The 22987-nt window shown below is 46.9% G+C and overlaps 1 protein-coding gene across 1 annotated transcript in view; it reads left to right on the top strand.

The window, feature by feature from the left end:
* The window catches only part of LOC127571023 (leucine-rich repeat-containing protein 24-like), a 50333-nt gene extending 37604 nt beyond the window's left edge, over positions 1 to 12729 (top strand). Inside the window, 3 exon segments of the mRNA XM_052017005.1 lie at positions 8274 to 8442; positions 11470 to 11865; positions 11868 to 12729. Coding sequence (XP_051872965.1) covers positions 8274 to 8442; positions 11470 to 11865; positions 11868 to 12424 — 1122 coding nt within the window. The 3' untranslated portion in view covers positions 12425 to 12729.
* The last annotated feature ends 10258 nt before the right edge of the window (positions 12730 to 22987 follow it).

Raw genomic sequence — 22987 nt, 5'->3', positions numbered from 1 at the left:
ATGTCCTTCCTTTCTATTGATTTTATATCATTACTAACCATCATGGCCACACCTCCCCCTCTGCCTACCCGCCTATCCTTCCTATACACCTAGAGGTCCTACTTCTCAACTTTCTTCATAACTCCTTATATTCCTTCTTCAGGACCTCTTCTCTTTTTCTACCTATGTCATTGGTACCTACATGTACCAAGACTTCTGGCTGATCACCCTCTCCCCTCAGAATATTCTGGACCCGGTCCGTGACATCCCGTACCCTGGCACCAGGGAGGCACCACACCATCCGAGATTCATTGTCGGTTTCGCAGAATCTGCTATCCGTACCCCCCACTATAGAATCCCCAATAACCACTGCATTTCTCTTTCCCCGCTGGACCACAGTACCAGGCACGGTGCCAAGGTCCCGGTTGCCGTGGTCTTCCTCCGTCAGGTCATCCTCTGCAACGGAATCTAAAATGAGATACCAATTTTCGAGGGGGACCACCACAGAGGTACTCTACAAACTCTTTATAACTCCTGTCTATTTCCTGCTTGCTCTCCCTAATCAGCTGAAGGTCATCGAGCAGCTGCTCCAGACTCTCAACATGTTCCTTGAGGAGCCGCATCTTGGTGCACTTTGTGCCAATGTAGTTATCGGGGAGGCTGGTAGTCTCCCAGGGTCCCCACATCTGGCACTCCAAATATAAGACCAACCCCAGATGCATACTGCTAAATACCACTGAGATAAATAAATAAACTAATAACTTACCCCCTCTCTAAATCTCGCCTCTTACCCGGTCTCGCCGAAGCCCGTTGAGCCAAAGCCCAAACCACTCTGCTCCCTCTCACTCAGCTGCCCGCTCCGACGCTGCCCGCTGGATATGGCAGTCTTCCTTTTAAATCGCCCGCGCACTTCCGAGTGACGTCATGCGCCTGCGCAGTCACTCGCCGCTATCCCCAACGCTAGAAACAAAAACTCACTCCTCATTAATTTCTGGCACTCTCCGCTCTCTCGTCGCTGGAAAGAAAGCCTAAGGTGGTACTCTGACTTTTAAATCGCCCGCGCACTTCCGAGTGATGTCACATGCCTGCGCAGTCACTTGCCGCTATCCCGAGCACTGGAAAGAAAATAATAAGTCACTACAGTTTAGCAATAATATGATCACCTTGCACTAAAATGGACTCTTTTGTTCTAATTGTGTTGTTTCTTGTAAAAATTGTGTATAATTTATGTTTAATTTGTTTTCCTTAAGAATGCTGCTTATATTATACTACGTGCCTGTGTCACAAACCAGCAACAAAAGAAACACACTGAGCATGATTCAGTGTTAAAAACTATTTTATTAATCACTACTTATGGTAATACGTAAAATAAAAGTAAAAAAAAATGTTAGTATGTTAGAATTCAAGAATGTTAAACCTCGAACGTTAACCCCAAAACTAAACTCTTCGTGTGTGTGTGTGACAAAGTCCAAACTCCCAGTTCCTGAATGGTTCTTAAAGTTCAGTTCCGCAAGCCATAAGGTGAAACGTGAGCAAGGGCTTCTTCAACAACCACCGTTGTCTGAAGATAAGATGTAGACGTAGAGAAACATAGAGAGAGAGTACATACGAAATCCAAATGTTCCACGATGGAACCCAAACGACACTTCAGTGTTTACTCGGTAGTGACTTCCTCACCCCGAAAAGCATCCGAACCGTGGTCGTCCACACACAAATACCTGTTTCCTTCTACAGGTCAGCAACAAAGTGAACTCCACCGGATTACTTCCAACTTCCATACATGGATTTCAGTGGCAAACACAGTTATTGTTTCTCATCCATCGATAGAGAAAACAAGCAGGCTGGTGTCTCTCTCCCTTCTCTCTCTCTCTTTCTTCTTCTAACTTCTTCAACAACGTCATTACGTCCTTTATCTTCTATTGACGTAAGCACGCCCCACACACACACATACACACACACTCTCTATCTTAAAGGGACTTTCACTGAGTCCGTAACACCTCCCACCTAAAAAAAAATTTTTCCAAGAAAATTTTAACCGCGCATAGTTAGTAATTTTAATAATTATCATGCTACACAACTACAGACTATCAGATTAGTACAGATACATGTTCCCATTTAACATCGGGAAAGACAATCAGCAATCACATTATCTTTGCCTTTAATGTGAGTTATCATGAGATCAAACTCTTGCAAAATTAAACTCCAGTTTAACAGCCTTCTGTTCTTGTTTTTGACTCGGCTCAGAAACACCAATGGGTTATGATCTGTATACACAGTCAATGGTTTCTGAGCGGTGCAAACATATACACTGAAATGTTGCAAGGCTAAAACAAGCGACAGTAATTCTTTCTCTATGGTGGAATAATTCTTTTGATGCTCATTAAATTTCTTTGAAAAGTAAGCTACAGGATGGTCAATATCATCAAGGTCACCCTTCTGCAACAACACAGCTCCTGCAGCTTCATCACTGGCATCTACTGCTAATGAAAATGGCTTTTCAAAGTCAGGTGTTCTGAGCACAGGATGGTAGCATAAAATGGCTTTCAGCTTCTTAAATGCTTCTTGACAAGAATCTGTCCAAACAAACTTTACTCCCTTCTTCAGAAGATTAGTTAGGGGAAGAGCAATATCAGCAAAATTTTGTAAAAATTTTGCTGATATCCAACCATTCCCAAAAATCTTCTAACAGTCCTCGTACCTGTGGGAATAGGGAACTCAGATATTGCTTGAACTTTTGCCTGAACAGGAGCTTGCTTGCCTTGACCTACAACATAACCAAGATACGTCACAGTGGCATGGCCAAATTCACTTTTAGCCCAGTTAACTGTAAGGTTAGCCTTGGAAAGTCTTTCAAACAACCTTTCTAACGCAGAGATGTGATCCTCCCATGTATCATTCCCAGTCACTAAGTCGTCAATGTAGGCATCTGTATGTTTTAACCCATGAATCACTGAATTAATCATTCTTTGAAATGTTGCCAGAGCATTTTTCATTCCAAATGGCAAAACATTGTATTCATACAATCCAGAAGGGGTTACAAAGGCTGAAATTTCCCTTCCTCTATCTGTTAATGGAACACACCAGTACCCTTTTAATAGGTCAATCTTGTAAGAAATTTTGCCTTTCCCACTCTGTCTATGCAATCATCCACCCTAGGAATAGGGTAAGCAATCTGACTTGTTACAGCATTCACTTTCCTGTAATCTGTGCAAAATCTAACAGTTCCATCAGGTTTAGGTACAATAACACAGGGCGAACTCCAATTTGAACTAGAATGTCTAATAATATCATTTCCAACACATGTATTTTATTTCCTGATGATCAAGTTTACTTTTTTCCACATTCATTCGATATGGGTGTTGTTTGATTGGTTTGTGCCTCCCCAACATCAACATCATGGGTAATTATCGATGTCCTGTTTGGAACATCTGGGAACAGATTTTTAAATTTTAAAATTAATTCTCTCATCTGTTGTTTTTTGTGAAACTTGTAAATGGTCCAACTTCGTTTCAAGGTTCTCCATGATATTTTGGGTTTTTCAGTTTCGATGGAACAATATTTGGTCTAAATTGGCCTTCCTCAACATCAACATCAGGCATTCTAGAAACAACCTTTACACCATCCACCAAGGCCACAACTGAATCCCTCTCATAATAAGGTTTTAGCATGTTTACATGACAGAGTTGTGTTTTCTTGCGTCTATCTGGTGTTTTGATTATATATGTTAGATCAGTCACTCGAGATTCAATAACGTAGGGTCCAGAAAAACGAGCTTGCAAGGGATTATTTTGGCTAGGGAAAAATACCAACACCTTTTGCCCCACTGCGAATGTCCTAGGCCGAGCACGTCTATCAAAATATGTCTTCATTCTTATCTGGCTTGTTTTCAGATTCTCTCTCGCTAGCTGGCAGACTCTCTCCAACCGAGTTTTAAATTTTTGGACATAGTCCAACAGACTCAAGTGAACTTCCTCATTAACCCATTGCTCTCTCAACAACTCCAAAGGTCCTCTCACCCGATGTCCAAACACAAGCTCAAACGGACTAAATCCTATTGACTCCTGGATCGATTCTCTAACGGCAAACAAAAGTAAATGGATACCTTCGTCCCAATCCTTGGTGTTTTCAAAGCAATAAGTCTTCAGCATATTTTTGAGAGTAGAATGAAATCTCTCCAGAGCTCCTTGAGATTCTGGGTGATATGCAGATGATACAATCTGCTTTGCTCCCAGCTCATAGACTATTTGTTGAAAAATTTTTGACATAAAATTACTACCTTGATCAGATTGGATTTCTTTTGGCAAACCAAACAAGGTAAAAAATTTTACAAGAGCCTTTGACACCGTCTTGGCCTTAATATTTCTAAGGGGTATTGCCTCTGGAAATCTAGAAGTGGCACACATGATGGTTAACAAATACTGATTTCCAGTCTTAGACTTTGGTAAGGGGCCAACACAGTCCACAATCACCTTCGAAAAGGGTTCACCAAAAGCAGGAATTGGTTTCAAAGGAGCCACAGGGGGTTTTTGATTTGGTTTACCTACCATCTGACATGTGTGGCAGGTTCGACAAAACATCACCACATCTTTTCTCAAACCAGGCCAATAGAATTGTTTCAAGATCTTCCCTACAGTTTTATTCACACCAAAATGACCACCCAAAGGCATACTATGGGCCAGGTTTAAAATCTCATCCCTATAAACTTTTGGAACAACAACCTGATGAATAACTTCCCATTCCTCAGTAACAGGAACATGAGGAGGTCTCCATTTCCTCATTAACACTCCATTTTTTGACATAGTATCCAGTTGGCACTTTCTCAATCTCCTCACATGAGAGAGCTTTTCCTTTCAATTCTGTCAACCTCAGGGTCCTTTGTCTGTTCCACCCATAAAATCCTTCCTTGACAAAGACAAATCTTTAAATTCAGGCTCACTGTAAGGATGTTGATCCTCCAGTGAAGACAGAAAAGTCTCAGATAAGGCATCATAATTTTCTTCCTGTTTAGACTGTCCACAAGGAACCACATCAGACTGCACCGGACTGTCTGTCTTGGCTAATTCTTTAGCTCTAGCTCGAGTCACCGCACATGATGGGTAAACATCTGGATCATTCTCAGACTCATCAATCCTTGGTTTGGTTGTTAACCGTACCACAGGATCACTTTCTCCATTTGCAAGGTCATTTCCCAATAACAAAGAACTCCTTCCATGGCAAACTAGGTCTTATCCCTATCTCGACTGTCCTTCTACGAACTTTGACTTTAAAATCCACCCTGTGAAAAGGGACAGACATGTCTCACCTGTAACGCCTCGTACTAGATTTACTTCACCAGTGTCACTTTCTTCACCAAAATTTAAAACACTGTCCAGCAAGAGAGATTGACTAGCCCCAGTATCTCTAAGAATTTTCACTGGCACCTGGGGTGACTCATCATTCAGTGAAACAAACCCTCTGATACATACGAACGGAATTCCTTTCTCACCTCCTCCAACTTTTCCGCTTTTTCCCTCTTGCAAGGACTGATCTTTAACAGCATCTCCTAAACCTTCTTGATTTTTAATTGCCTGAAAGCAAGCATTGGGCCAGCTTCCTTCTTTTTCTTCAAAAGGGCACAATTAGATATCACTATGGCCAGGTTTCCTACAGTAATAACAAGTACGCTCAACAGGTTTCTCCAGCCCTGGCTTCTTTTCATCTTTTCCTTTTTGATTACCTCACAATTTAATCTCTGGTTTACCTGGATTGTCTTTGTAACTCTTTTGAAAGGTTTAGGTTGTCCCCATTTGGATTTATGGGTTAAAGCATAATCATCTGCCAACCTAGCAGTTTCTTGTAAAGTTTCCACTGCCTTTTCATTTAAATATGTTGTTAATTCAGCTGGAACACATCTTTTAAAGTCTTCCACTAGTATCAATTCTGTCAATTTATCATAATCCCCATCTACATTTTTAGCCAGCACCATCGTTCAAAACATATTCTCTTTCATTGGCAAATTCCATATAAGTCTGATCTGCAGATTTCCTCAAGTCTCTGAATTTTTGTCTATAAGCCTCAGGGACCAATTCATAGGCCTTCAAAATAGCTTGTTTTACCTTGGTATAATCAGCTGCATCCTCAACAGACAAAGCAGAATAAGCTTTTTGAGCTTTACCTTTAATCACACTCTGTACCATAAGAGCCCATCCTTTCCTTGGCCAGTTTGAACTCACAAAACCTTTTCAAAATGTTGGAAATACTGATCAACCTGATCTTCTTCAAACGGAGGGACTAATCGAACCTCCCTGCTGGCTGAAAAACCATCATCAGAATCAGATTCCGAACTCCTACGCTTCATTTGTAACTCATGCTGTCTCTTTTTCTCCCTCGTTATCCAGCTCCATCTGCTTCATTGCTAGATCAGCTTCTATCTTCATCTGAGTTATCTTTTGTTCGGCCTCTAATTTCTCTCGTTCGGCCTCTATCTTTAACTGGGTTTGTTCTCGTTCAGCTTCTATCTTTAACTGGGTTTGCTCTCGTTCAGCCTCTATCTTTGCCAGCTGCACCTGTGCCTCAGAAATTGCTATTTCACTGCCAGGAAACTGTTTTAACACTTCCTTCTCAAACACCTTCTTTTCCACATAATGGCCAGCTATCAATCTCTGAATATCTGCCTTTCTCATAGACTGCTTTACTTCTGTAAGGTTTAGCCTTGTAGCAATCTTTATCAAATCATCCTTTTTCGCCACCTCCAATCCCTTTTGGGTTGGTGACTCCAAAAATGCCTTAATATCCATTGCTGCTGGTTTCCACACACACAAGCCAATTAAAAGAATTTATCAGACCTCCCTCAAAAATCTTTGGATTGAATCCCGAACAAATCTCGTCAATCTGGGGTACAATCCCAGACGACACTCGTTAACCTTGGGAACTATCCCGGACGAGCCCCCAATTTTGTCACAAACCAGCAACAAAAGAAACACACTGAGCATGATTCAGTGTTAAAAACTATTTTATTAATCACTACTTATGGTAATACGTAAAATAAAAGTAAAAAAAAATGTTAGTATGTTAGAATTCAAGAATGTTAAACCTCGAACGTTAACCCCAAAACTAAACTCTTCGTGTGTGTGTGTGACAAAGTCCAAAACTCCCAGTTCCTGAATGGTTCTTAAAGTTCAGTTCCGCAAGCCATAAGGTGAAACATGAGCAAGGGCTTCTTCAACAACCACCGTTGTCTGAAGATAAGATGTAGATGTAGAAAAACATAGAGAGAGTACATACGAAATCCAAATGTTCCACGATGGAACCCAAACGACACTTCAGTGTTTACTCGGTAGTGACTTCCTCACCCCGAAAAGCATCCGAACCGTGGTCGTCCACACACAAATACCTGTTTCCTTCTACAGGTCAGCAACAAAGTGAACTCCACCGGATTACTTCCAATTTCCATACATGGATTTCAGTGGCAAACACAGTTATTGTTTCTCATCCATCGATAGAGAAAACAAGCAGGCTGGTGTCTCTCTCCCTTCTCTCTCTCTCTTTCTTCTTCTAACTTCTTCAACAACGTCATTACGTCCTTTATCTTCTATTGACGTAAGCACGCCCCACACACACATACACACACACTCTCTATCTTAAAGGGACTTTCACTGAGTCCGTAACACCTGTGATGCTGCCGCAAGTAAGTTTTTCATTGCACCTGTGCACACATGGACTTGTGCCTGTGACAGTAAACTCGACTTTGACTTTGACATAAATTAATTAACAAATACACAGCCACAAACCAATATACAAATATTATGCATATCATCTGCAAACTTCTTTATTGTGCTCTGACATTTAATTCTGAATCATTAAATTATGCAATATAAAGGGACTGATAACAGAGTTTTGCAATGACATTCAGTCACAAAAATATCGGTCAACCCGAAGTAAAAGACAGACTGCTGGAGGAACTCGGTGGATCAAGCAGCAAGGATGGGAGGCAGAGGGAGGGTCAACAACTCAGGTCAAAACCCTTTGCTTCCTGCTACTGAGCCAATTTGACACCTTCTCTTGTGTCTCAAGGGCTTTTACTTTCTTGACTGGTCTGTGAGGCAGGAACCTGTTCATAAATTCCATGTAAACTACATCTACTGCTCTACATTTATCGACCCTCCTTGTTACCCTCTCAAAAAAAAAATCCATCACATTAGTCTGATTATAAGCTTCCTTCCAGCGTCAATAAGGAGATCTGGCTGAGTAATGTGGAGTTGGGTTATTGAAGTTAGAAGATTATTTTTTCAATTGAGTCTGCCTTTGGCTTTCAGAGATTGCAGGAGCTACACCTCCAGGAGAACAACCTGCAGTCCTTGGATGACCAGGCTTTTGTGGGGCTCTCCTCGTTGGCCTTGCTGGACCTGAGCAACAACTGCCTGCACACACTGCACCAGGCATCCCTGCAACCCCTGAGGAGCCTGCAGGAACTGCGACTGATCGGTGAGAACAAGGTCCCCACACGGGCGAGGACTGTGTTCAATGTCCCTGGTGGCCATGTCATAGTCTTGGAAACAGGCCCTTCAGCCCAACTTGTCCATGCCAACTAAAATGTCTGTCTGAACTAGTCCCATTTGCCTGCGTTTGGCCCATATCCCTCTATCCATGTACCTGTCCAAATGTTTAGTAAATGTTGTTATTGTACCCACCTCTACCACTTCCTCTGGCAGCTCGTTCCATGCACCCACCACCCTCTGTGTGAAAAAGTTGCCACCCAAGTCCCTTTTAACTATTTACCCTCTCACCTTAAACTATGCCCTCTAGTTTTAGATTGCTACCCTGGGGAAAAGACTGTGACATTCACATTATCTCTGCCCCTCATGATTTTATAAACCTCTATAAGGTCACCCTTCAACCTCCTACACTCCAGGGAAAAAAGCCCCATCCTATCCAGCTTCTTCTTATAAGTTAAGCCCTCCAGTCCTGGGAACATCCACATGAACCTTTTCAGCTTAGTGACATCCTTCCTATAGCTGGGTAACCAGAAATGCACACAATGCTCCAAGTGCGGTCTCACCAATGACTTCTTGTCCCAGATGAAGGCAAGGATGTCAAACACCTTCTTCACCACCCTGTCCACCTGTGTCGCCACTTTCAGAGAACTATGTACTTGTACCCCTAGGTGTCTAGGGGTGTGTCTGACCAACTGCACAAGATGGACTCACTGTGAAGCATCAGTGATGCTGGGAATATTGTGGATAGCACATTTAGCAAGCTGGTCCCACCACAGTACAGAGCGATGGGTGACCACCAGGAAGAGCAATAGGCAGATAGTGCAGAAGTTCCCTGTGTCCACCCCCACCCCACCCCCCAAACAGGTTTGGATATTGTTGGGGGGGGTTGTCTTTTCAGGGGAAAGCTGTAAGGGCCAGGTCTGTGGCACCACATTTGGCTCTGCTCAACAACAAGACAGAGAAAAAGATTAGGCAGGCAATAGTGGTGGGGGACTCGACGGTGAATGGAGCAGACAGGCATTTCTGTGGCCTTGAACAAGCCTCCCGAATGGCACGTTACCTCCCTGGTGCCTGGGTCAGGGATGTCTTGGAACGGCTGCAGGACACTGAAAGGAGAGGGTGATCAGCCAGAGGTTGTGGTCCACGTCAGTAGAAAGAGGGATGAGGTCCTGCAAAGTGAATTTAGGGAGAGAATTTAAGGAGCAGGACCTATTAAGTAGTAATCTCTGGATTAGTTTCTGTGATGGCAGATTATTGGATCTTCTGTACAGAGGAAGGTCAATCAGAATAAATAGAAATGCATGGATGCCAGAACAGTGGAAGAGATTGGGAGGGGGGAGGTGAGTTTTGAGGAGGACTGGAGCAGGAGAGAGAGTAGGGGGTAAGGAAGAGAATCCCAGTCGGTAGAATTCCAGACAGCTGAAGTATCAAAAGAGCAGATAGGAGAGGCCAGTATCAGAAGGAGGCTACGCCTAGAGAGCAGGAGGGGAGATTCCATGTGAGGGCTCATCAGAAGGGGTTACTTTTGCATAGAATGTAACGACACTGTAAAATGCTTTGATGGGATCTCCATTTGAAAAGAGACTACTGCAACATTCAAAAATGGGCTCAGTAAATGGGTGAAGCAAAGGCAATGCCAGGGTTCCATTCCCACAATGGTTCGTGACAGGAACAGTTTGCAAGTCAGAAAAGCGGCCACGATCCGAGTTCCCAGGCTGCAGAAGATGCTTGCAGCCCTGCAGCAACTGGCAAATCCATGCTGCCAAATGTCCTGTATGGGCTGTACACAAGTTGGGTGGTCATACTCTGGGGAGGATCTGTACCAACTACTCTTTGAGTGAAAAACTTACCCTTCAAATCCCCTTTAAATTTCCTCACTCTCACCTTAAACCCATGCCCTTTTGTTTTAGACACCTCTACGATGGGAAACAGACACTGACTGGTGAAGGGTCTCGCCCCGAAACGTCGACTGTTTATTTCCCTTCATAGATGCTGCCTGGCCTGCTGAGTTCCTCCAGCACTTTGTGTGTGTTGCTCCAGGTTCCAGCATCTGTAGAATCTCTTGTGTCTTCCCTGTCTATGTCCCTCATAATTTTATAAACCTCTATAAGATCACCCCTCAGCCTCCTTCGCTCCAGGAAAAACAGACACAGGTCTCTTCTTATAACTCAAACCCTCCAGTCCAGGCAACATCTTTGCAAATTTTTTCTGCCCCCTCTCCAGCTTAATCACATCTTTCCTGTAGTCTGGTGGACACAATAGTCCACACAATACTGATGAATGGTTACATTTCTTCAAGTAGCAACACACAAAAAGCTGGAGAAACTCAGTGGTTCAGGCACCATCTATGGAGAGAAATGAACAAGGAACGTGGACTGTCCATTTCTCTCTACAGATGCTGCCTGATCCTCTGAGTTCCTCCAGCATTTTGTGTGTTGCTCCAGATTCCAACGTCTACGTCTCTTATAGAGTCACACCACATGGAAACAGGCCCTTTGGTCCAACTGGTCCAAGCTGACCTAAGATTCCCACCTAAGCTAGTCCCATTTGGCACATGTCCCTCTGAACCTTTCCTGTCCTCTCCTATTCCTCATGTGTCTACATCTTTCCTGTAGTCTGGTGACCAGTTGTACACAATAATGATCAGATTTCTTTATTAGTCACATGTGCATCGAAACACACAGTGAAATGCATCTTTTGCGTAGAGTGTTCTGGGGGCAGCCCGCAAGTGTCGCCACGCTTCTGGCGCCAACATAGCACGCCCACAACTTCCTAAACCGTACGTCTTTGGAATGTGGGAGGAAACCGGAGCACCCGGAGGAAACCCACGCGGACACAGGGAGAACATACAAACTCCTTACAGACAGCGACCGGAATTGAACCTGGATGACCTGGATTCATATCTTTATGTGTCTGGGGGTGGGTGTTTAATAATGATGGTGTTGTAAAGGGGGCAGGATGTTATTGAGGGCTTCTCCCTGAGGGCCGGTGACTGTTTAACCCTTTCCCATTGCAGGGAACCGGTGGCGGTGTGACTGTGGCCTGCACTGGCTGAGGGCCTGGATCGTGAGGGAAGGCCACCGGCTCCTGCTGGGCAAGGCCATTCTGTGCGCCGAGCCCCCACGGCTGGCTGGCCAGGACCTGCTGGGCGTCCCCGGCACCAGCCTGGTCTGCATCCCACCAGCAGTGCAGCTGGACCGCAGCGAGGTGGCGGCCCAGCCGGGAGAGGAGCTGCGCGTCACCTGCCGGGCCTCGGGTTACCCGCAGCCGCTGCTGGGCTGGAGGAGGCCCGGTGAGGCCTGGTCGTCGGTGGCAACGGCGGCGGTGGACTCGGCTCGTGGAGGCGGGATGCTGGTGCTGCGCAACGTGACGGCCTCGCAGGCAGGCAGCTACGTGTGCGAGGCCCGCAACGCCGCGGCGCGGCTTCTGCCACCTTCACCCTGCTGGTCAACGCGTCGAGGCTGGCCGGGGCCCGTGGTCGGTCCCCGGGCCTCAGCCAGGAGCCGCTGTACGAGAGCGTGGACTTCGGGGCGCTGGGCACCGCCAGCCAGACCGCCATCGCGGCCGGTATCTCGCTGCTCGCCCTGACGGCGCTGCTGCTGCTGCTGGCCGTGATCTGGCGGAGGCGTGGCTGGCGGGGGAAGGCCGAGCGGGCGGCAGCCGAGGGCCAGGAGGCGCCGTGCGGCCTTTACCTCAATGACTACTCGGATGGGCCCAGCACCTTTGCCCAGCTGGAGGAATACCGAGACGGCACTGGCCGGGAGATGTTCGTCATTGACCGCAGCAAGAGGGACATCCGCACCTACAAGGACTCAGCTGAGCCAGGCAGGCTGCTGCTGCGGCCGGGGCCTCCGCAGGACGAGGCCACGCAGACGGCCGAGGCCGAGGCCCGGAGGCCGCAGCAGGCCGACGTCTTCGAGAACCGTGGGACGGTGTTCAAGGAGGAGATCGAGTACGAGATCCACTGCTGAGCGCAGGCCTCAGGGCTAAATTTTGACCCTCTGCAGGGATCTGGGGTGGTGGTGTTGTGAGGCCTCTGCCACCGGGCTGCACAGTCAGAGGACGTGGAGAGCAGGGCGACCCGGCCAACGCTTATCCCTTTAAAGCAGTGTTAACAGACAAGTTATTTGGTCGCCGTCTCATTACAGTTTGTAGGATCTTGCTGTGCTCGAATTGGCTGCCCTTGCAACAGAGCTTGATCGGCTGTGAAGTGTCCTGGGACTCCCTGCCCCGAGTCCAGGAGAAACAGGATGGGGATCAACGCACAAGACACTGGAAGACCTTGGCAGGTCAGGCAGTATCTACGGAGGGAAGTGGGCAGTGGATGTTTCAGGTCGACTGTCCACATCCCTCCATAGATGCTGCCTGACCTGCTGAGTTCATCCAGTATCTTGTGCGCTGCTCCAGGTTCCAGCATCTGCAGTCTCTTGTGTCTCGAAACAGGATGGGAGTCTACGTCTTTCTAGAACTGGGGCAGAAGGTTCAAAAGCCTTCTCTGGGGGCTGTCCCGCTCCCAGATGCTGCCTCTCCTACAGCTGGGGACATACAGCAGATTGGAAGAGCAAAGGTTCCAGGTGAATTTGTGAATCATCGGATAATACTGCCCATCGAGTCTGTGCCAGAGTGAGTGAGGAGCTTCGTTGAGAGTGCAGGAGGCAAGGGAAGGTGCAGCTGAGGTGTGCCAAAGTAAATCGAAAGATATGAGTGTGTTTGGGGTAAAATACTAAAATAGAAACTGTGTATTCCTGTGTGCACAGGCACTAAATTGAGTTTTATTCATTTTGGAGATGGACTGGTTAAGGATCTGATATTTGAACTTCTGTTACTCACCATCTTCTTCATATAGCCACTTGAACCTGACCTGGTTAAAGCAGAATGGCTCAGACTGGCTAGTGACAACCCCAGGATTAGAAATGGGGTCTGATCATTGCACTAACCTTCATTTGGGAAGCTTATTCTCTGGAGACTGGGGAGACCCTTCGGCTGATATCAGGGTTTACTGATGTGTGTCAACTTCAAGTCTGAGGCCATGGATGGGGCTCTGGTCCTCATTACATCCTTTGCATTGGGAGGGGTGGGGGTGAGGGTCAGACACACAGTAACACCCCCACCCCCGTCAGAAAGTCAGATCCCAACTGATGGCTCATTCCAAGGGCCAAACGTCACAAACAGAAAAGTCGCTCTCCCCAGATCGAAACCCCGTGCAGAAGGATTGTCTTGGACTTACTGAATGCACTGCATTAGATCTTCCTAACGTAACTTCAGTTGCTAATAAAACGGTGAATTTCTTAAACTTTTCGATCTGTTTTATTTCACTGTCAGTGTCTGAAATTGTTCTAACTGACCAAAAGGTAATTCAGGAGGAACTTCCTTATACAGAGGGCGGTCACAATGTGGAATCTTGTGACCCCATCGAAGACAACTTGTGTCGGTGTATTTGGCGAAAGATGACAAACAAGGAGAAGCAGTAACTGTGAGGAAGGGGTTGGGAAAGAGGTTTGTCTAAAGCAATTGTGCTGAATATTCTATTCTATGTATTTCAGTTTAGGGGGTGGGGTGGGGTGGGCTTGCCAAGTAGTAAAGGCCCTGTTACTGGCACATACGGAGCTTTTGCTCTGTGTATTGCATGCTATTCTGATACTTAAATGTTATTTTACCCTCTTGAAGGGCAAGGACTCCAGACACAGTCTTTAGAGTTAAAATGATTTATTTATAAAAGACAAACATGGGACAGGATAACGGGGGCAATATACGCATATACACACAGGTGATCACGATCGTTGGGGGGGGGGGGTGTGGAATCGCAACAAGGGTGAGATGCGCGCGCGCGCGCACACACACACACACACACACACACACACACACACACACACACACAAAACAAACTGGGTACAAACAAATCAAGGAAGAAACAACATGATGCCTGCCACCCTCCTTGACTCAGTGCGAGCATTGGTTCTATGCTAGAGGGATATTCTAACTAATTACTCTTAAGCAGTGCACAGCTTACCTCAACATCCCTCGGAGAAGACAAAGAGACAGAACCAAGCATGTGGCACTCTTTATACTGCTGGAGGGCTGGGTGGTCCAGCCCAGGTCGTTCAAAGGGGCCAGCGGCCTGGTGCCAGCAAGGATAAAGGTGCTTAAAAGGGCCAATGGTTCAGGTGTGCACCTGATGGGTGGGGTGGAGCCAAACCTCGATTGACAGTGGTGTGTCTTCCGACCAGATGAGCAGTGCTGTCATTGTCACGTGACAGCCATGACGCTCCATGATACAGTGGAGGTGTGGGCTAGCCAAACAGTAAAGGCCCTGTTACTGGCACGTAAAGAGCTTTTGCTCTGTGTATTGCATGCTATTCTGATACTTAAATGTTATTTTACCCTCCCCATCAACAACTGCCTGTTCTGTATTCTATCCCCTTCATAAGAAAAGTAGTAATAGGTGTTGGTCATTTGGTTCCTCATCCCCGCCCCATTCAGAATCCCAGAATCAGAATCAGGTTTATTATCACTGACGTATGTCGTGAAATCGGTCTTGCTGACGTTGAGTGGGAGGCTATTGTTGCGACATCACTCAACCAGCCGATCTACCTCACTTCTGTACATCTCCTCATCGCCATCTGAGATCCTGCCAACAACAGTGGTGTCATCAGATGGTGTCTGAGCTGTGCCTAGCCACACAGTCATGAGTGTAGAGAGACTAGAGCAGTGGGCTAAGCACGCATCCTTGAGGTGCGCTTGTGTCGATTGTCAACGAGGAGGAGATGTTGTTTCTGATCCACAGTGACTATGGTCTCTTGATAAGGAAGTCGAGGACCCAGTTGCAGAGGGAGGTACAGAGGCCCAGGTTTTGAAGCTTGTTGATTAGTACTGAGGTGTTGAATGCCGAGCTGTAATAGATAAACAGCAACCTGGTGTATGTTTTGCTGTTGTCTAGGTGCTCCAAAGCCAAGTGGAGATCAAAAAGATCATGGGCTATCTTTTACCTCAGCACAACTTTCCTTCACAATCTCCATTCCCTCAATGGCCCGTTTTATTCAGTGACAGTCTGGCGATAATTGCCACCAACATGGCTCTGTGATTTGCCCGCTCAGTGGCCAGGGGATTGGCAATGTGACTTCCAGCGAGGGTGGGCAGGACCTTCCACTCACCGCAGGGTGAGGCCTGAGTCAACAGCTTCTCTGAGAACTCTTCCCAACCCAGGTGGGACTCTCATCACCAGGAGGGGATTGTAAAGAGCAGGGGGGGGGGGGTAGTTTACCCCTCTGGCCCACTTCACATTTCAAGTACCTCTCATAGAAGGAGTCATTGAGCAATACAGCACGGAAACAGGCCATTCGGCCCAACCGGTTCATGCCGACCAAGGTGCCCATCTAAGATAGTCCCATTTGGCCCATATCCCTCTAAACCTTTCCTATCTGTGTATCTGTCCAAATATCTTTTAAGTGTTGTTATTGTATCTGCCTCAACCACTTCCTCTGGCAGCTTGCTTCACACTCGTGAAGAAGTTGCCCCTCGGATGCCTTTTAAGGCAGAGGTCACGAGTGTGATGCAGTAACCTCCAACTTTCTGCAGTAGCCACATCCACCCAGGCAAACCAGCAATCCAAACCACAAGACATTCACTCCCTCTGCTGCTGGGCTAATAGAACAGTACAGCACAATACAGGCCTTTTGGCCCACAAAGTAGCCAAAGTAGTAGTCTTCTGTAAATAGTCAGTCTACCCAAGATAGCAAGTCTATAACTAGATGAACTAAAACAGGTTTAAGGTGAGGGGGATCTGAGGGGCAACTTTTTCACCCAGAGGACTGTGGATATATGGAAGGAGCTGCCAGAGGAGGTGGTGGAGGTGGGGACAATTACAACGTCCCAAAACATTTGGATAGGGGTTTAGAGGCATATGGGTCAAATGCAGGCAAATGGGATTAGCTGAGGTCAGCATGGATGAGTTGGGCCGAAGGGCCTCTTTCCATGCTGTGTAACTTTCTGAACCTAAATCTCTCCCCTCTCACCTTAAACTGCCCTCTAGTTTTAATTCCCTTTCCCTGGGAAAGCACTGTCGATAAGGTCACGGATGCTGTGATCAGCCCGTCAGTTCCAGTCTGACTACCAGCAGAGCAATCCTATCAGTTGCAGGGAAATGGATCGGGAGTTGTAAGCGACAAAATCGTTGCTAAGAAATCCCTGATTTCTCTGTAACTGTGCACCTTATTTGGTCTCATAATTTCAGCAATTCCCATTCGATTCATTTAGCTATACTATGGAGTAATTTAGAGCAGCCAAACTTAGAGCAGTCTCTCGGGTGTGGTAGGAAGCTGGAACACCTGGAGGAAACCCATGCAGTCACTGGGATAACATGCAGACTCTCACAGACAGTGGCGGAGGTCAGAATTGAACCCAGGTCACACTGGAGCTGTGAGGCACTACTGTGCCATCCCATCACAGCTGATCTCCAATTCATTAGTCCGCTTACATTCTGTGTCCCTTGTCTAACTGAAAATCAGAATCAGGTTTATTATCATTGACATATGTCGTGAAATTTGTTTTTTAGTGGCAGCAGTACAGTGCAAGACATAAAAATTACTACAAGTTACCCAAAAAGAAATAAATAAAACTGTGCAAAAAAGGAATAATGAGGTAGTGTTCATGGGTTCATGGACCGTTCAGAAATCTGATGGCGGAGGGGAAGAAGCTGTTCCTAAAATGTTGACTGTGGGTCTTCAGGCTCCTGTACCTCCTCCCTGATGGTAGTAACGCAAAGAGGGCATGTCCTGGATGGTGAGGGTTCTTAATGGTAGATGCTGTCTTGTTGAGGCGCCACCTTGTTGAGGCACCGCCTCTTGAAGATGTCCTTGATGGTGGGGAGGGTTGTGCCCATGATGGAGCTGACTGAGTCTACAACCCTCTGCAGCCTCTTTTGATCCTGCACATTGGAGCCTCCATACCAGGCGGTGATGCAACCAGTCAGAATGCTCTCCTCTGCACATCTATAGAATTTGCAAGTCTTTGGTGACATACCGAATCTCCTCAAACTCCTAATGAAGTAGAGTCGCTGGCATGCCTTCTTCATGATTGCATCAATGTGTTTGGCCCAGGATAGATCCTCTGAGATGTTGACGCCCAGGAACTTGAAGCTGCTCACCCTTTCCACCACTGACCCCTCAGTGAGGACTGGTGTGTGTTCTCCCGACTTCCCCTTCCTGAATTCCACAATCAATTCCTTGGTCTTGCTGATGTTGAGTACCCGACCTGCTGAGTTCCTCCAGCAGATTTTTTTTTGATGCAAGTGGATAGTTGGAGACAGGTTGTGCAGAGTACTGTCTAATTACAAATCATTTTAGTTTGCAAATAAGTAGTTGAGATTGAATAGGTTAACAGGAATGGTGGAGGTCAAGTTGAGGTCTGGAAGACCAAGAAAACTTTCCTAGAGACCTACTTGTAGGATTGCTAGAAAGGCAAATCAAAACCCCGTTTAACTGCAAAAGACCTTCAGGAAGATTTAGCAGACTCTGGAGTGATGGTGCACTGTTCTACTGTGCAGCAACACCTGCACAAATATGACCTTCACGGAAGAGTCATCAGAAGAAAACCTGTCCTGCATCTTCACCACAAAATTCAGCATCAGAAGTTTGCAAAGGAACATCTAAACAAGCCTGATGCATTTTGGAAACAAGCCCTGTGGACTGATGAAGTTAAAATAGAACTTTTTGGCCGCAATGAGCAAAGGTATGTTTGGGGAAAAAAGGGTGTAAAGTTTCCTGAAAAGAACACCTCTCCAACTGTTAAGCACAGGGGTGGATCGATCATGCTTTGGGCTTGTGTTGCAGCCAGTGGCACAGGGAACATTCCACTGGTAGAGGGAAGAATGAATTCAATTAAATACCAGCAAATTCTGGAAGCAAACATCACACCTTCTGCAAAAAAGCTGAAGGTGAAAAGAGGATGGCTTCTACAACAGGATAATGATCCTAAACACACCTCAAAATCCACAATGGACTACCTCAAGAGGCACAAGCTGAATGTTTTGCCATGGCCCTCACAGTCCCCCGACCTAAACATCATCGAAAATCTGTAGATAGACCTCAAAAGAGCAGTGCATGCAAGACAGCCGAAGAATCTCACAGAACTAGCAGCCTTTTGCAAGGAAGAATGGGTGAAAATCCCCAAACAAGAATTGAAAGACTCTTAGCTGGCTACAGGAAGCGTTTACAAGCTGTGATACTTGCCAAAGGGGGTGTTACTAAGTACTGACCATGCAGGGTGCCCAAACTTTTGCTTCAGGCCCTTTTTTGTTATTTTGAAACTGTAAAAGATGGAAATAAAGAAGTAATCTTGCTTAAAATATTAAAGAAATGTGTCATCTTTAACTTTATGCCTTTTGGAAATCAGCTCATCTTTTACTCGCTTAGCTATTCACAGTAACAGAAATTTTGACCAGGGGTGCCCAAACTTCTGCATGCCACTGTAAGTAGTTGAGATTGAATAAATCACTGGATTTGAACTATGAGAGATTACAGCTTTATATTGCCTCTTGGTTGATATTAATCTCTCTACACAGGCTACTAAATTCCAGAATTTTAAAGTCATTCACAGTAATTGCTTCTGAATATTGTATTGACGTTCTACAGCAGTGTTGTTTTGCTTCTTAAATCATTTGAAATCATTCTGTACAAAAAATCCTCTCATCATTGTCAAGCTGCATTATTTTCATCGTACTTGTGTGTTGAAGTTGTGGTCCGTGCACTTTCCTATTGACATTCAGCTGCATCTTGCACAGTATAGGGCAGAATGTAAATTGGTTTATTATTGGTACAGTGAAAAATTCTTCTGCATGCATCCATACAGATCATTTCATAATGCAGTACATTGAGGCAGTACAAGGGAAAACAGTAACAATGCAGAATAAAGTGTTACAGTTACAGTGCAGTGCAGGTAGACAATAAGGTGCAAGGCCATAATGAGGTCAAGAGTCCATCTTATACTAGGGAACTGTTCAATAGTCTTATTACAGCGGGATAGAAGCTGTCCTTGAGCCTGGTGGTACGTGCTTTCAGGCTTTAGTATCTTCTGCCCGATGGGAGGGGGGAGAAGAGAGAATATGTGGGGTGGATGGGGTCTTTCATTACGTTGGCTGCTTTACTGAGGCAGGGAGTAGTGTAGACAGAGTCCATGGAGGGGAGGCTAGTTTCTGTGATGTGAACAGCTGTGTGCACAACTCTCTCTCAAGGATGTGCCTCCATGCACATCTTCAAGGTGTTACCACATTTCAAACTGCCACCACTTTGTCTTACAACCACCATTTTGTGTCACACACGACTGCACATACTTACGGAGGAATCAGAAACGACTTCTGGCTAATTTAACTCTTCCTTCCAATCATTCACCTGCCTGTGTCTCCCAACTCCAGCCCCCACTCTCCTACCTGTCCCTCATCCTTCACCCCTCCCCAGTCCACCAATCACCTCGGGCTCCTGTCTCAGCACTCCCCCTTCCCCTCTGTTTACCGGCCACCTCCCCTCTCCACTCTCAGTCCTGGCGCAGGGTTTCATCCCGAAACGTCGACAGACTAGAGTTTAGGGTTCTTCTGCCACTGGAGAGGGAGGGGCGGGGTCAGGCAAGGAAGCCCCTTAAATGTTGTAAGTACGGGGATTGGGGTAGCACCCCAGCGAGCCACACGAGCTGTGTTTTTTATATAAAAAGGTAACACTGATGATTGATCCGTACACGAATGTAAAAGTGTGCACTGTTTTACTGTTCTATATAGTTTGTTTTTTATGATGAATAAAGTTTATTTTGTTAAAAAAAAGTTCCCTCCCCTCCACAGATGCCCCTCGACCTGCTGAGTTCCTCCAGTGGTTTGTTGCTCTGGCGCCAGTGTGGCAGCAGCCGGTGTCAGTTCAGGACCAGCAGCCGTGGTTCTCCTCTCCCGGAGGAGGGGGTACAGGCAGGGCTGTCCGGCTCTGGACCTCCGGCCGGCTCTGGCGGTTCAGGACGATGCCCCCTGACGCTCCTCCTGACCTTCACCTCCTCCAGCTGGGGCAGGTTCAAGAGGCTGAAGACCAGACACCGGGAGATGTCCAGGGACTCCGGCGATGTCCGACTCTGGGGATGTCCGGGGTGACCTCCGGGTCCTTGATGGGGACGAGGAAGTGGAGGGTCAGCCTCTGCAGCTGGGGCAGGGACTGGCCCAGCTCCTGCACAGTGCTGGGGGGGGCCGAGGTCCTCAAAGACCCAGAAGGATGTGAGCTCCAAGCCGGCAAGGAGCCGGTCGGAGAGCTCAGACCAGCCGAAGGGCAGTCTGGCCGCCCGGAGGCGGGGTGAGGCCCAGCCAAGGCTCCCCAGCAGGCGCTGGTAGTTGGCGACTTGCTGCTCCGTGGTCAGGCCCATCTGGGTCAGGCAGGGCCGGCCGCGGGCGGCGGGAGGCTCCAGCAGGCTCAGCGTCTCCCTCCACCCGGCGCTGGCAGTCCCAGGCCCGGGCCCAGCGGCCTTCCACTCCCGCCCGCTCAGCGGCAGGACGTCCACCTGGGCACTACGGGTCGGAGGTACGCATCAGCCGGCACCGGGAGAGGCACACCAGGGCCGCCAGGCACCTCTCTGCCTCCCGACAGGACGGAGAAGCAGTGGAGCTGGCACTCCGGGGGGGGCAGGGCCGTGAACGGGAAGTGCCAGACCCCTGCCCCCCTGGACCCCGGCACCTCTCCCTCACCCACTGCCAGTAGGGCAACCCGAGGCCGCTCCTCTCCCTCGCTTGCTCCTCGGCGGCATCAGTCAGAGGCATTGGTGGTCCGGGTCTGGCCGAGACTCCCATCCGTCCATAGTCGGATCCAGAGCCTTGGTCACTCCTGCTGGTTCTACCCTCCTGCAGGGGTGGGGAACACAGAAAGATGATCCTGACTGGTTGGATCAGGGTATGTAAATTGGTTTAGAACATAGAACATTACAGCACAGTACAGGCCCTTCAGCCCATGACGTTGTGCCGACATTTTATCCTGCTCTAAGATCTAACCCTTCCCTCCCACATAGCCCCCATTTCTCTATCATTCATGTGTTGTTCTAAGAATCTCTTAAATGTCCCTAATGTATCTTTCCCCACAACCTCTGCTGGCAGTGCGCCCACACACCCACCACTCTATGTGTAAAAAAAACTTACCCCTGACATCCCCCTTATACCTTCCTCCAATCACCCTAAAATTATGTCCCCTCGTGTTAGCCATTACCGCCCTGGGAAAAAGTCTCTGACTGTCCACTTGATCTATGCCTCTTATCATCTTGTACACCTCTATCAAGTCACCTCTCATTCTCCTTCTCTCCAAAGAGAAAAGCCCGAGCTCGCTCAACCTATCCTCATAAGACATGCTCTCCAATCCAGGCAGCATCCCGGTAAATCTCCCCTGCACCCTCTCCGAAGCTTCCACATCCTTCCTATAATGAGGCGACCAGAACTGAACACAATACTCCAAGTGTGGTCTGACCAGAGTTCTATAGAGCTGCAACATCACCTCATGGCTCTTGAACTCAATACCCCGACTAGTGAAGGCCAGCACACCATATGCCTTCTTAACAGCCCTATCCACCTGGTTTATTATTGTCACATGTACCGAGGTACAGTGACAAACTTTGTTTTGCCTGCCATCCATACAGATCATTTCATCACAACGGTGCATTGAGGTAGTACAAGGGAAAACAATAACAGAATGCAGAATAAAGTGTTACAGTTACAGAGAAGTGCAGTGCAGGCAAAATCAAAGCTGAGTTTGTTATCATATGCAGAAGTCCCTGTGTGCACAGGTGCAATGAAAAACTTACTTGCAGCAGTATCACAGACACATAGCATCAGATAAGGAGCAGCATTTACAAGAAAAACAGAAATTAAACAAATTATACACAATTTTTACAAGAAAGAACACAATTGGAACAAAAAAAAATCAAGGTTCATTTTAGTGCAAAGTGATCAAAGTGGTCATAGTGTGGCTAAGCTGTGGTGATTAGGGTTCTGCTGGTTGAAGCGAAGTAGTAGGTCTTGAACCTGGTGGTGTAATGAGGTACGTAGATTGTAAGGTCAAGGGGATTGTACAAGGGAACCATTCAATAGTCTCATCACAGTGGGGTAGAAGCTGTCCTTGAGCCTGGTGGTACGTGCCCTCAGGCTCCTGTATCTTCTGCCCGATGGGAAAGGGGAGAAGAGAGAATGTCCGGGGTATGTGGGGTCTTTGATTATGTTGCTGCTTCACCGAGGCAGCAGAACTGGTACAGCAATTCAAATGCTCAGGGATGCAAGAGGCTGCAGAGAGTAGCGGACTCAGCCCAATACATCTTAAAATTATGTCCCCTCGTGTTAGCCATTGTTGCTCTGGGAAAAAGTCTCTGACTGTCCACTCGATCTATGCCTCTTATCATCTTGTACACCTCTATCATGTCTCCCCTCATCCTCCTTCTCTCCAAAGAGTAAAGCCCTAGCTCCCTTAGTCTCTCCTCATAATGCATACTCTCTAAACCAGGCAGCATCCTGGTAAATCTCCTCTGCACCATTTCCA

Source organism: Pristis pectinata, chromosome 5 (genome assembly GCF_009764475.1).
Source record: "Pristis pectinata isolate sPriPec2 chromosome 5, sPriPec2.1.pri, whole genome shotgun sequence".
Classification (NCBI taxonomy): Eukaryota; Metazoa; Chordata; class Chondrichthyes; order Rhinopristiformes; family Pristidae; genus Pristis; species Pristis pectinata.
The sequence above is the reverse complement of the archived record's forward strand: the minus strand, read 5'-3'. Positions and strand labels throughout refer to the sequence as shown.